Source organism: Ostrinia nubilalis, chromosome Z (genome assembly GCF_963855985.1).
Source record: "Ostrinia nubilalis chromosome Z, ilOstNubi1.1, whole genome shotgun sequence".
NCBI classification, from domain to species: domain Eukaryota; kingdom Metazoa; phylum Arthropoda; class Insecta; order Lepidoptera; family Crambidae; genus Ostrinia; species Ostrinia nubilalis.
Window position 1 is genome coordinate 25980652 of NC_087119.1, and position 15571 is coordinate 25996222.

At 38.2% G+C, this 15571-nt stretch overlaps 1 protein-coding gene across 1 annotated transcript in view; it reads left to right on the top strand.

The window, feature by feature from the left end:
• The window catches only part of LOC135086977 (uncharacterized), a 47777-nt gene that overhangs the window by 1548 nt on the left and 30658 nt on the right, over positions 1 to 15571 (top strand). The window contains exons 2-9 of the mRNA XM_063981831.1: positions 551 to 720; positions 885 to 1134; positions 1781 to 1998; positions 4570 to 4596; positions 4735 to 4797; positions 6699 to 6857; positions 7565 to 7642; positions 8249 to 8314. Coding sequence (XP_063837901.1) covers positions 551 to 720; positions 885 to 1134; positions 1781 to 1998; positions 4570 to 4596; positions 4735 to 4797; positions 6699 to 6857; positions 7565 to 7642; positions 8249 to 8314 — 1031 coding nt within the window. The remainder of the gene's footprint in view (positions 1 to 550; positions 721 to 884; positions 1135 to 1780; positions 1999 to 4569; positions 4597 to 4734; positions 4798 to 6698; positions 6858 to 7564; positions 7643 to 8248; positions 8315 to 15571) is intronic.

Consider the following 15571-nt stretch of genomic DNA (forward strand, 5'->3'; position numbering starts at 1 on the left):
GTAAACTGGTTGCAATGTAGTAAAATACTGGGAACCACTACTGAAACTGTTTTTACTTCGTCTGCTTTACTATGAGCCCTGTTCTGAGCGATCTAAAAAGCGATAAAAGCATAAGCATTAATTCAAATGAGAATAAAACATACATTTTAGATCAGCTATTATTACATTACGTTATGATGAAGCCTAGCTAAAGCGAATTAATATTGTAATCTCTTTGTTTTCAACTATCATACTTGGAAAGATAATTTTTAGAGACTAACTGTAAAAATGTACATTGTACACATGTAATGTACACAAATAAAGAGTACAATGTAGTGCTCATCATGCTCTCTTTGACAAAGGGTCTCAATTGAATTGTTCGTCAAGCGAATATCTTTTGATGCTGTGCTGGTTATGATTTTGCATTGAAACAAGTAACATTTCTTATTGGACTGTGCGAGAAATCTTTTACTGTTTTTTCCATCCCGTCTTTAAGAGACTTCAAAGAAGGAGGAGATTCTCAAGTCTGACTTTTATTTTCAAGTTTTAATGGCAACTTGTACTTTTACAGGAAAGTGCACGCGCAGCGCAAGTTTGCGCAAGGCGCGTTCATACCACCAAGTGCGTCGGCCAACACCGCCGATCGACGTGTGGACGTCACACCATCCAAAGACGAGAATAAAAATGTCTACTTTAACCATATGTCTGCAGTGAGCCTCCTGGACATGGTTGCGTTCAAAAGTGAGTATTTTGGTGGCATTTACATTTTGACACACCATGCTTTTACTGTTATTATTAAATGTTACAGAAGTATGTATGTTATTTTAGTTTGTGGTGGTCGAAGCAGTCCTTCATTAATTTAGTGTTAAACACATTTTTCTCTACAAAGATGGGCGTTTTTTCAGACATGCACACGCACACCGAGCCTGTGGTGCTTTTAGAACGTCTCGAGGAGATCCAGGAGACCATTAAGGACACACCGCTGCCTGAGATCAATGGTGGTGCCAAGATAAGCCCAGGGGCCAAGAATGCTATGCTTGCCCCCCCTACCACCAGAAACAAGCCCGGAAGACCATTCCGTTACTTACAACCGAAGAGGACCGGCGGGTTGAATGTTGTTCAAAGGGTCCAGAGGCCACAGAATATGCATTTGAGGTGAGAATATTCCCAACTAGCTTAAATATCAGTATTAAACAATGTCAGCATTGTCAGCTGCTGTTGCATGTTGTATAAATCCAATGTGCCAGAATTTATGTCATTTAAAACTTATTGTATGCAGTCGCCGCATAGCTTCAGGGATAGTGAGTTGCACATCAAGTTGGTTTGGGTGGTTAGTCAGCCTCTTTTTTACAAGCTTTAATATTGACTTCGCTTGTTTGTTAGTGTGGGGCAAATCTTGCAACTGAATTTAAGACCAGTTCTTCTCAACTGATTGAGCTGAAAGGTACATACTTATGTAAGTACGATGACAATGCAATATTATGGTACCATTGAGCTGGTTTGATGATGGAGGGGGCCATAGGTACTCCTAAACCAAACGGTGGAATCTTTGGGTTCGTTGGATTTGTCTTTTCGAGCACATCAGTGCTAGATGATGATCAGGGTCCTGATGAAGGAGTCGGGAGGTGGCCATAGGAACTTCTAAACGAAACGATGGAATCTTATCGAGTTGGGGTTCGTTGGGTTTGTCTTTCCGAGCACTTTGGCGCTAAATGATGACCAGGGCCTGGGTAGTCACCAGTCTAGATCCCCAATGAAGATGTTTGGAATTCCAGTGGTACAAATTTGTCTTTTATTTCAGGTCTCGTCTGGGATCATCGTTCAAGACAAGACGTCCAGTTAAAAAGAAAAACAGGGATAAACCAAATGCGGTCACTCGCGACCTTCGGAGGCACCGCGTGCCTTCCCCGACTGAGAGTATCTATGCCACTGATGACGAAAAGCCGTTGACATATATCGCGCAAGTGCTACGTCGCACCGTAGCATTACGCAGCGATCGGAATCTACGCAAGAGAATAGGTGAGTTTCATACTTTTTCAGTTTTCCACCGTGGCATAGAGAAGATAGAAGTTTCAAGAAAAGAACAACAGCATACGTCGACTGCTGAACATAGGCCTCCCCCAATGCTTTCCATGTTGATCGATTGGTAGCGGCCTGCGTCCAGCGCTTCCCTGCTACCTTTACGATGTCGTCGGTCCACCTTGTAGGTGGACGTCCCACGCTGCGTTTTCCGGTACGCGGCCTCCATTCCAGAACCTTTCTGCCCCATCGGCCTTCAGTTCTGCGTACTATGTTCCCTGCCCATTGCCACTTCAGCTTGCTAATCCGTCGGGCTATGTCAGCGACTTTGGTTCGTTTACGGATAAACGAACAGCATACTCTCGAGGTACATTTTTGATATTTCACAGCGATACTTCACACATCGGAATACTTGGTGTGTACTTGGTATCTGAAGATTTCCTCATTTATTTTTAAATTTAGACTTCACAGAGCACAGTATTTGCTCATCATTGGTATCATCCTGACTACTTATATATTTTAAGTTGACTAACCATCTTGAAAGACTGTGTCTTTCACAAAGCTATAAGTAAACCTTCAACGTGGGACCAAGTATGTAGGGTTATGCAGTAAGTGATCTAGTGAAGCGTAGAGGTGGAGCACCCCTTCCTACCACACACATTGATGTATATTCTACACTAGGAACATGTTATCTACAGACGCTATGGAGCCTCTCATATCTGCTGATGCCACAAAGGAGTTCTGGATCATAATTAAAATACTAGGAGCCTGGACTTTTATTATCTATACTTATAATAAATCTGTAGAGAGGTCAATTCTGTACATGAAATATAACTATATTTCATATATTTTCAAAATAACTATCAGGGGGTGATTAGTGATCGATACTGATGCCAAAAATGCAATCAGTAAAATTTTTGTCTGTCTGTCTGTCTGTCTGTCTGTCTGTCTGTATGTTCCTTATAGAAACAAAAACTACTTGACGGATTTTAACGAAACTTGGTACAATTATTCTTCATACTCCTGGGCAGGTTATAGGATACTTAGGAATTCCCACGGGAACGGGCATTAGCGGGAAAATCCTTTTGTATGATAAATCTAAACCGCTTAAGTTAGACGCTTGAAATTTGGCAAGCAGGTACCTTAGTAAACTTAAAGCTTAGTTATAACAGGATATTGCAAAATTCCTACGGGAACGGGAATTAGCGAGAAAAAACATTTGTATGAAAAAATCTAAGCCACGTAAGATAGACACTTGAAATTTGGCATGCAGGTACTTTAGTAAATTTAAAGCTTAGTTACAACAGGATATTGCAAAATTCTCACGGGAACGGGAGTTAGCGGGAAAAAACATTTGTATGAAAAAATCTAAACCGCGTAAGTTGGACGCTTAAAATTTGGCATGCAGGTACCTTAGTAAACTTAAAGCTTAGTTATAACAGGATATTGCAGAATTCCTACGGGAACGGGAATTAGCGAGAAAAAACATTTGCATGAAAAAATCTAAACCGCGTAAGATAGATGAAGGGGGTAAAACGGGATCCCCGCGTACGAAGTCGCGGGCGGCCGCTAGTCCCTCATATTTCTCTAGTTTTAAATATCGCCAGGGACTGCTCAATCGTCATTGGTTGAGATTCATTAGTGGCCTGACGATTGATATTGACTCCACAAGATTTGCAAAGGTGAAGAGCCAGCGGTAGCAATAATATCGTGTAGGTACTTACTTTCCCTATCAGAGCTTAAAGGTAAATATACAACGTTTTAATTAAAAAGCGCAAAACCTCAGACACCCCAACTTATTATTATTATAAAAGAATTATGTAAAATATTAAAATAAATTTTCGCGGATTATTTACGAAGATATTCACTCTTTTTGTTTTCGCCCCGCGCACTTGTTATCTCTTTTTTACGCATTTCTGGAAACGTATTGAGATTGACCTTTCACACGCTGATTGCAAGGCATGCATGCATATGAGTAGGTTAGTAGTTTACGTAGATAGTTCATTCACCTCTGATAATAGAATAGAGTTAAGTAACACGGCGTAATTAAAATATTTTTTTGGTTAAAATTTGTTTTTTTTATTAGTGGAATCGATTCTACTCTCGATTCTGAACAAACTAATTTCAGGTTTTGCGCTTTTTCATTAACACGTTGTATAGCTAGAACACCATTTGGAAACTGGGAACATTCTGTGTCTTGTATCATCGGTCGGTCCTGCCAAATGTCTACGCACGGCAGCGGTGACGAGCGGCGGACATTCTGCGAACGAACGAGCAATGTTCAATTCGCGAGCGAACATCCATGAAGAGCACTTTATACAGTCCACTCGCTTTATTTATTCTATCACTGGAAGTACATACAGAGTCGTACGTAACAATAGGTTTAAGTGTTAATGACAGTTGTACTTTTTTCTGGACTGGGGATGACATTCTCAAGTATGGTTTAGCTAAAGACATCAGATGTTGTAAGAAATCGCAACTGGTTGGAGCTGAAAATGGTGATAAATATAATAAGATACATTATTTCCTCTCCTGGTGTTTATTATGTAATTTTATTTTGTTTCCTTGTAGGTGACGAGTTGACTTCGACATCTAAAAGTGAGTACCTACATTAGATGCGTAGCAACTACCGAGTAGCAAGTGAATTAAATTGTATCGGCTTTTAATAAAATAATCTGATACAGAAATGATAATTGATTTAAGGAAGGTTCAATAAATGTCTGAACATGTTTATAGGACGAGCACGAGTCCCCGTCCCGGCTCGGACGCCAAAAGCTACGAAAACCAGTGCACAATCAGGTCTCAATTTGTAAATGACTTTTATTTCTATTAGATAGGTGAAGGGGTAACTTATTACTTTTTCTCTTTAAAAATATGTTCAATCTCAGCATGTTATATTGGTATTCTGGCAACTCAAATAACACTTATTTTACAGTTGTATAAATTCTTAGAAAATAATTCTGAGAGATGTTAGCTTAGTAGTTGTAATAAACTGCTATTTGAACAACGGCTATAACACTGTTGTTAAGACGAAAATTAGGTCTGTTTTATCAACGCCGTTATTGTTCATCGGTAAGGAAGGTCGGGTTAATTTGTCATATTGTTGGATGATTTTATTTTTGAATAAAATAAAATAATAGGTACTAACAATTATAAAGCGTTAGCATTGCATGCTGGGCCACTTACTAAATTAACTATACATAGAACATAATATTATAGGTAATAATTTTAGATTTCCACTTGCTTTATCATGGATTTTAGGAAGTTTAGGCCAAAATAACAATTTTCCCCTTTTAAATTAGAGAGGGTTGTGCTACATGCAGTGGAGAACTAATGACGCAATAATGATGATGGTTGATATATTATGACGACTACACACTATGACAAAAGTAATGCTAATTCTTGATTAAGCGAGTGGACCTTATAGGAGATTCATCATCATCATCATCATTTCAGCCATAGGGCGTCCACTGCTGAACATAGGCCTCCCCTGATGCTTTCCACGTTGATTGATTGGTAGCGGCTTGCATCCAGCGCTTCCCTGCTACCTTTACGATGTCGTCGGTCCACCTTGTAGGTATACGTCCCACGCTGCGTTTTCCGTAGATTGTGGTTTAAAAATGTATTAATTAATATTCGTAAGTTCTGCATGTGATATAATAATACTATTGTAAAATAAATCTGGGGCTGCTTAGGCTTAATGCAGACGAAGCAATTTAACCTCCCGCTTTTAGAATTAACAAGTAGTTGTTGATGACTGTTGGTAACTATAAACAAGGTCGTAATTCATCTACCGACCTACCTAAAATAAATTAGGTTTTTTTTTTTTTATTAGGTCTGCAAAACTGGTTAATAAGGTTAATGTTGATTAAATTAATGTAAGGTTAATGTTGATTAAATTGTACTTATTTAATAAGTTGGTAACTCACGAATCTACGTCCAATTTGTCTCCAAACTTAGATTAATAAAACCTAGATGGATAGTCTTCATACAAACGCTTCGTCAAGAGTGAGGCAAAAATCTTATGTCATTAGTGTCAATTTTGTTGGGGAGTGTAGACAGTGAAGGCGATTTTCCCGAAAGGAGGGAAATTTTTAATACGTTTTTAATTATTTTATAATTAACAAAAACAAAACGCATCATGTACTTACTTATTTATTGAATTCAAAGTACTTACCTAATAACAATAATATAAATCGACTTAAAGTCTCGATTTCATAAAAAAAAGGAAGTGTATTTGTACGGCGAACAATTGGGAAATAAATTTTCTTGTTACTGGTATCATTCCCGTATTTAAATTTTGAAAGCCAAATCCAAGCAAAATACGCTTCGAATTGTAGTACTTACTTATGAAATGTAACACTGGTCACTTTCTTTCGTTTTTCTGATGTATTTTAGACACCCTTTCACAGCACAAACCGTTTTAATTAATTAAAATTCGTCGGACGTGTTTACCAATTTTTCACTTTGACAGTTCATGTGACGTTTACGGGTAAGCCGTGCCGGCTCCCTAAAAACTGCCTCACCTTTCGTGCACTGACTATCTATCTAGGTTTTATTAATCTAAGTCTCCAAAGCATCCTGTTGCCTATGGCGGTGGACAGGCTTTTCGTGTCCTCTGCCTAAATATTTATGTAAATGGGTCTAGACTGACTGCTCTCGACAGAAGCGGGCCTAATCTTGTTATTGCTCTATTTCAGGCCCGTCGTCAAAGGTCACTGACAGGAGCTCTGCTTCGGACTACGACACTGACTCTGGGTCCATACCAAGCACGCCCAAACAAAATGCGACTAAACCAGCCCCCAACCAACCGACCAAACCACCCTCCAACGCTAGCAACGGGTTCAAAGTCAATGAAGGTGAGTGAAATAATGTTTCTTATTAGGTCAAGCTGCAAGGGTTGAGGCAAGCAAAGATTCAACATAAGTAAACATTTGTATTTATTTTATTTATGAAATAAATAAAATAAAAATTTGTATTAAACATGGTATAGGTCTTTTAAAATGACTTATGCCCGTTTTCACCATCAATCCCTAATTCAATCAACTTATCCTTATGTGTACACGCAAGCAGACACGATAATCTTTCAACGATGTTTCAAAAAATGATTTTTGCTTTCGATTTATTATTGTTCCGCCTGAGCCTGAACACTTGACCTGTTTTATTATTTGATAGTACATATTTATTTCATTCTTTTAAGGAATTGAAGCAGTTAATAAGTGCCTGTCGATAAATATTGTAGGACACCAAACATGTTTATTTATTTATTACATATATTTAAAAAAAAATACTGACGGGATTGCTACCATGTACCTTAATTTTGAGTTTCCGATATTTCGGCACTGTTACTGTCACACAAGCGCCATGGTCACGGAGTAACTGAAGAAACTTGCGGGTGAGATGTTATGGGCAATGTAGCAGGGTAGACTCTACCCTCTTTCGCAATCCCGTCAGTAATAATAATTTTGTTAGTGACCAGGAAAGTTTAAAACAATATACATATATTTAACCGTTACATCTTTGATTAAATAGAGGATTTACTCTTGATTAAATGTTTTGTGTTTAGGTGCTGGCACCAGCAAACAATCGGAATCAACCCAGTCGCCCAAAGAAGTAGAAAACAAGTCTACGCTTCAGGAAATAGGTTGGTTTATTTATAATTACAAAATTACTGTATTATGTTTTCCTTAGGAATTGTTAGCGGCCATGAAGTGACGAATTATAATGTGTCAAATGGTTTTAGTAGTCCCTTTTTTGCGTAGTTTTTTCCCGTATCTAAGATCTATGGTTGGGTTGATCTAGTGAATGTGACGGTACATAAACTGTTCCCACACTTTAGAGCGTAATAGCAGGCCTGTTCATCTCCGCGAGTTTACATCGAAAACAAAACACGCACGATGGCCCACCTACAGGATACTATTCGACAAGGCCTCACATACGAGCGAACATTGAATCACGCACGCGTATTCTTGTGTATGATGGAATAAAATAAAGAAAATGGTGTACTAAATACTGTGCAGTATTTAACTGCCTAAATATTATTATTCTGTGGTAATAGTGTCTAATATTAGGTTTTATACAGTTCTTAAGTAATTTGTCTTAATTTCTCACTATTTATTTTATAAAATATGTATAAAATGTTGGGTTCATCGTTACTAAAATAACTATTTCGAATTACGACTGTACGATGTAACTGTCACCCATAAACCTTTAAAACGATTTTTAACATTAAATGATCTGTTTTTAACAGATGGCGGCACACTGAAACCAAAGCCGCTGCCTCCCGTTGCGTCCAGTCCGTCACACACACAGACAAGTAAGCTTAAATTGTCTAGTTTGTTACTTAAATATTTAATTTTTTCTCAAATAGAATCTATATTAAAAGTAGCTATTTACCCAGTAGAAAATTTAAAAAGAAATGTAGACAATTTTACATAAGCCACGTAGTAGGACACGCTGATGCGCTAACTAGTACTTTTTGTTTAAATATCAAACGCGTTCAATCATTCTCTTTTTTTTGTTGTTCAGCTATACAAACGGTATTATTTTAGTCGCTGTTAAAGATATCGCACAATGCGACAACTAGCGCTGATACTTTTACGCTTTATTCCAGCCATCTCCACACCACTGGAACTGGCAAATAATGAGCAACCAGAACAGCCTAATGCACATACAATTTTGAAACTACACAAAGAGACGTCCGAATTTAAATCACCTTTGCCTTATAAAGGTAAATTATACCTTTTGTATGTACCATCGGTACAAAAAGCCGATCTTGAATTAGAACATAGATCGAAATCATCTCATATTGTGGAAAATAAAGCATTTCCACCTAAAGAAAACGGAACAAACCAGACCTCAACTCAAAATAAAAATCTGAAAGAGGTCTCTAATAGTGAGGTTGACCATAGAACTCTCCCAAGGGATATTACCAAATCCAACCAAAATAAACTCAAGATGATTGCACGAGTTCAGTTGACACGCATTGATTGTCCTGATCGCAACCCTGACCAGGATCCTAGCAGTAAAATAATTCCACCAGTTCAAACTGAAAACAATAATAAAGAGAAAGACCAAACAAACAGCTTACGTGATCAGCCAGACGATAAAAACGACAAAAAACTAAAACTTACAGCCAAGTCTAGGGCTTCATCCATCCAACTGAATCAGTGCACTGGTATCACTAGTAGCTCGACGACGCACTCAGCGACTGATAATGGTGAACTTAGTCTTCTTACACCTGACTCGCTAGTAAAGCCGACGAAAAAAGAAACACCACATAACAATAAATGTGGCCTAAATAAACCGAAAGTAAAAACTAAGGCTCAGGCGGCAATCGGTGAAACAAGCTTGCAAGCATTCTCGACAGCTAAAAACTATGAACTAAAAAATGAGTCAAAGAAAGTACTAAGACATTCGAAGGTCAAACCAACGGCACAGTATAGAAAGAAAATTATTAACAATGACAAAAAATTAATAATACCGCACATACCTAATAGTGGAACTCAAATCTGTGTTAAAAGCACCGATTTAGAATGTAATATTGAAAATGACGACAACGGAACATTACGTTTGTCGAAAACATCCCAAGATTCATCGACCAATAATGACAAAATAGGACTTACAAAAGAATGCCCGGCAATGATACAAGATGTTCAACGACGAAAAACACAAAAACGAGTTTGCACTTATTGTTTTGTTAGGTCAAAACAACGTAACGTGCAACGTAAGAGCCGCAAACGTAAAATAAAGAAGCAAGCAGATATTATCTCTAGTAATACAAATGAACTTAATACTGGTAATAAATGTAGCTTACAGCCTAAACAAGCTATTGATCGCAAACGTACACCTGTTTCGATTGCTAAGTTAAATAAAAACAATAGTAATGGAAAAATTTGCATGTGTCAAAAAGCCAGTCTACATTATGAATTGGATTCTAATGCAAACTCTAAGGCTCAGCCTGTAACCCAAAATAATGACATTTTAAGTAAAAACACCGTGCAAACTCGCCTTATGGCAGAAGTTAATGAAGCCCGGGATATTACGCGCATTGAGTCGACTGAATGTAATGCTAACGAAAAAAATGACAATAACACTGGAATGAAGAATGGACTTAACCTCCTAGAAAAGCCCAAATCCAGATGGATTTTGTCTAGCGTAAAAGACCACAAAGAGATAAATGAAATATCCTCGGCTCAGTCTGCACTTTCAAATAATGTACCTGGTGATGGAATAATCCAGCAGGCTCACCTGCCAAGGACGAAGATGCGAGCTATCGACCTTGAGTCTAGGCCAAATGATTTTAACAATAGCTTCGCGGGGACATATTTATTTGACCAAACACCAGTTTTTTGCGATGATGCTACAGAAAGCTTTGACCTCCGTGAGCTAGAGAATAGTTCATATGATACTATACATAAGATGCTAAAATTAAAATTTCAGGGAGTTGAGTTAAGACGGTATAAAAATCCAAGTAGTAGGAACCCAAAACCTAATGCAAATACCAAGGTTCAGCTTATGACCCGAGATAAAGACAGTGGTAATGAAAATGCCTCGCCGGCGACAAAAGCCCTACCATACCCTGCACATACTTCTATAATGCAAAGTAATGAGTCTGTTGGGCGTACCAACAGAGAAACTGAGCGCTTTGAGACAGTACAAGATACTAGTGAAAGCGTAGACGATTACCTACATAGACATGCGCACATTATTTATAATGCACTAAAGAAGCGACGTGAGCTAAAACAACAAACAAGTACTTTTGGTAAGGACCAAGATCTCAGTGCCAAGTTCAATACTCAGCCTATAATCCCAGATATAGACAGTGGTAGTAAAAATTCCGCGCCAGCGACAAGAACTAGTGACCTGGAACATACAGCTGTTTTGCGCGCCGAGCCGACTACCCAAACTACCGATGACAATAAGAAGTTGTTTATTTCGACAATGGAAAGTGATGATACGACCAATAAAGGAATTAAATCGACGACACAAATCAATGATGCCAGAAAAATCTCAAAGTTTCCTCAAACAATTGAAAATAATAACAATGCTTCAGAAGTAAACTTACTTTCTCCAGCGCCAGTGACAAAACCTAGTGAGCATACTTGTAATACGGAGCAAAATCTCAATGCCAAGTGCAATACTCAGCCTATAATCCAAGACATAGACAGTGGTAGTGAAAAAGCCGCGCCGGCGACAAAAGCTAGTGACGTGGAACATACATCTGATTTGCGCGCCGAGCCGACTACCCAACCTATCAATGATAATGAGCAATTGCTTACTTCTAGAATGGAAAGTAATGATACGACCAACAGAGGAATTAAATCGACGACACAAATCAATGATGTCAGAAATAGCTTAAAGGTTACTCAAACAATTGAAAATAATAACAATGCTTCAGAAGTAAACTTACCTTCTCCAGCGCCAGCGACAAAACCTAGTGAGTATACTTGTAATACGGAGCAAAATCTCAATGCCAAGTGCAATACTCAGCCTATAATCCAAGACATAGACAGTGGTAGTGAAAATGCCGCGCCAGCGACACAAGCTAGTGACGTGGAAAATACAGCTGATTTGCACCCCGAGCCGACTACCCAAACTACCAATACTTCTACAATGGAAAGTAATGATACGACCAATAGAGGAATTAAATCGACGACACAAATCAATGATGTCAGAAATAGCTTAAAGGTTACTCAAACAATTGAAAATAATAACAATGCTTCAGAAGTAAACGTACGTGAAAGTGATACCCATGATCACAAGATAAGTTTGCGAGCTAAACTATTGCAAGGCAATGACTATATTGCGTTAGGAACGCGTTCTCGAATGTCAGATAATAAGAGGTTTAAGACAAATATGAATTCCCAATCGGTTGTAATGAATAGCGATGTTGTAATTAATAAGGATTCCAATATTTCACAAGAAATTAAATTCAAGAGTACTTATGTAGATAAAAGTACAACTCGGCGTAAAGGGGAAAATGAAATGAAAAATCTTAGAGATAAATTACCAGCCTCAGATACACACACCAAGGTCAATATTACACACAGTATGCGGTCTCACAAGAATGAAGTCGAACAAAATGTCAATTGTACTACAAAAGTTAGTTATAATGACAACGCTAATGATGATGAATTCGCAGATTCTGATTCTGAATCGCAAAGTCAGATAAATAGTATGGTAACAAATATATTAGAAAATCCTCTTGGAAATCAAATTGATTGTTCAATCGAAATCGAACGCTACGACTCAAAGCCTGCAACCAATAATGATATCGACAATATAAGTGGTTTGCAGGCTCACTCCACCAACTCTACTGAGGATTGTGAAAATAAAGGTAATTTGTTAGATGAGCCGCTGATTCAAACCAACAATGTTCATGACACAGACGTCTCTGAACATTTTATAAATGATCAAAAACCTGTCATAATCGAAAATATTGTTGTCAAACAAAACAACAACGCAGAACATACCATCAATGATCAAACACCTGGCGTGATAAACAATAATGAACAAAACAATGTTTATCATCACACAGAAAACGCGGGATCTCTGATAAATGATCAAACACCTGGCATGATAAACAATAATGAACAAAACAATGTTTATCATCACACAGAAAACGCGGGATCTCTGATAAATGATCAAACACCTGGCATGATCAACAATACTGAAGAAAACAACAATATTTATCATCATATACCACCTACTTATGAAAATAACATAGTGAACCCAAATGTAATGCTTCAAGTTAATGCTCGAACACCAGTCATAGATAATAATGTATATGTCATAACCACTCCACAAGCTCCAGGGATAGCTCAAAACCTTATTGCTAATTCGTGGGCTGGGAATTCGGTTCACAACTATGATTTCAGTCATAGATATAATTCACAATATCCACAAATCATTCAAAGCAATAATATAAATCTTAAAAGTAGCTCCTCGCCTCAGATACAGCTGGTACAAATTCCAGTGCAATTTGCTACTGAGCCAACAATCCTTCACAATGGTGGTGCTTTACTGAGACAGCCGATTGTGCAAAATAATAATTTTGATATTAACGGAAGATTGTTGGGACAACCAATAATTGTCCCAATTAATGCGAGCCCTAATGTTGGAATGCTCGGTCAGTCGACCATACAAAATATCGATCTTATCACAACTGAATCTCTTGAAAATAATGAATCTAATGTTGAATTGGTGGGTCAGACGGTCAATGACCTTGACCCTAATGAGGAATCTGGAAACCAGCTCAGTATTATAGATAATGATGAATGTGTTGACGTTTGTGAAATAAATGATCAGCCAGACAGTGAATTGCTGGGTCAGGCAGTTGGCCAAAGTAATGATGCAGACCTTAGTGGTGGATTTCTAGCAGAACCTACCATCGAAAATACTACCTCTGATGTTATTAACAGCACGCTAGAACAGCCCACGATTCAACATAGCGAACATGACTTAAGCGGCGGAGTCCTGGTTTCGTCGGTTGGTCGGCCTGTAATCCAAAATAATGGGTTTGCTCTCGGAGGCCAGTTAATAGGTCCGGTGACTTACTGTGACCCAAGAAATGTTCAGCTATTCCGTAACACAAATGGAAGACCCGCTTTGTATCCTCAATTTATTGTACAATTTATGCATATTTATGTAAAACCTAGATTACAATTTGATGCCTTTAAGCAAGGATCTATGTTCAGGTCTCTTACTACCTCTAATCGCCACCAAAATAAATCGAGGTTAATGAATCATGACTGGATAAGTCCAACAAGTCGTTACCACCCTTATCAGGGGGAGTTCTCTAGACCTCGCCCAACAATTCGGAATGATGTCCACGTTGGAGGTGGTTGGGTTTTGCGCCAGAAGTTCCTGGATGACAAGTATGACCATAGAGTTCAGATGACGCCTGGAAGGAATGCCAAAGCTCTGAACGACGATGGTCTGGACAAAAGACCCATGAAATTTGTCACAGATAATGCCGAAATCTGGCATTGTAAGTGTAAAATGATACATTGTTTACGTCGTTAGACTGCTACTTGGCTGTCGTAGTATTTTTTTTGCAAATTCCGCAGTAGATGAACGCGTAAATTGGTTGTTTTCATGTTGTAGATAGGATTTCTGATTGTTGCGATGTTTAAAGAAAATATGTCTGTTCTCTTCGATCAGACAACAGGACGCATTGTTATTTCAAAAACGTTTTCAAAAACATTATTGAAACGATTTTTTTTATTTTGAGTTTTTGCATGACCCAGTTGAAGCCTCAAATTTTTTTTTAATTTTCCGTTATATGCTTCTTTGGCGTAATATGCTAGGAATTTGGGATAGGTCGGCTAAACTTGAACAACGAATTCGTTCCACAAGTGTAATTCTACTTGTTTTCGATCAGGATTCATTGTTTATATTTCGCCAACCTGTCACTTCCTAAGTAGAGAAGTATGTTAGAAGTGTGAAGTAATATTTGGAATGCCGTACAAAATGTGTAGGCTTCTATTATGAAATGACGCTCAATTGAAGCTCGACCTAAACTCTACTTAGATTTAAGTTTGTGATTGGGTTGGGATTTAGTTTCGAGGGTGATTCCGTAATAGAAGCATTAAATTATTTTTGTAAACACGACCAATAAATTATGCTTCCTGACATTTTGTATCCCTTAGGGTTGCTATACACATAAGTGGGCGGGGAAAGTCGGTTCAGCAGTATGACGACGAAGAACTGCACTATTCGGCTTTATTTTATAAAATTTAATGTTTTTATAACTATCGGGTTAGCACATAATTTTTTAGTATTTTGTTGAACTACTAAACCGACGTGCCCAGTGTTCGGCTGGCTGAGCGATTTTTTTTTACCGAAAATGCATAAAATTAGATTTTTCCACCAATGGCCGATTAATACAAGCTCGCCTATGTGTGTAGGTACCTATACCAGTTCAATGCGGGATCGGACATTACACGTTGATAATCCTACTTGATGTTATATCCCAGACATAAATAGAGATTTTGTTTTAATAACTTTTATGTAAATTAATCAAATTCCGCAAGTGATATTTGCATTACAACTCCATCGAGGTGCATCATTTTTTAACAGCTTACAAAAATATGTCGGAAGGGATGTTGTTATATTTTTTTTATCAGACCCACGAACGGTCATACCATTGGTGCACTATGGAGCGAAATTGCGATTTATGGACATAGCGATTTTTTTCACAATTTCTATTTGAAAAAAATACCTATCGATAGGTTACGTTATTCTGATGAATAAATGCTGCGTCGTCTGAACGAATCGTCTCGCTCGCAGGCTCGACGACTTCCAGCCTCCCGAACAAGCCGGTTTCCGAAAAGGCTTTAGTACCATAGACCACATACATACGCTACGGCAGATTATACAGAAGACCGAGGAGTATAATCAGCCACTTTGTCTGGCGTTTGTGGACTATGAAAAAGCCTTCGACTCGATCGAGACCTGGGCAGTGCTACAGTCTCTCCAACGGTGCCAAATTGACTATAGATACATCGAAGCGCTGAAGGGCTTGTACGAAAACGCCACAATGTCGGTCCGCCTCCAGGATCAGAACTCG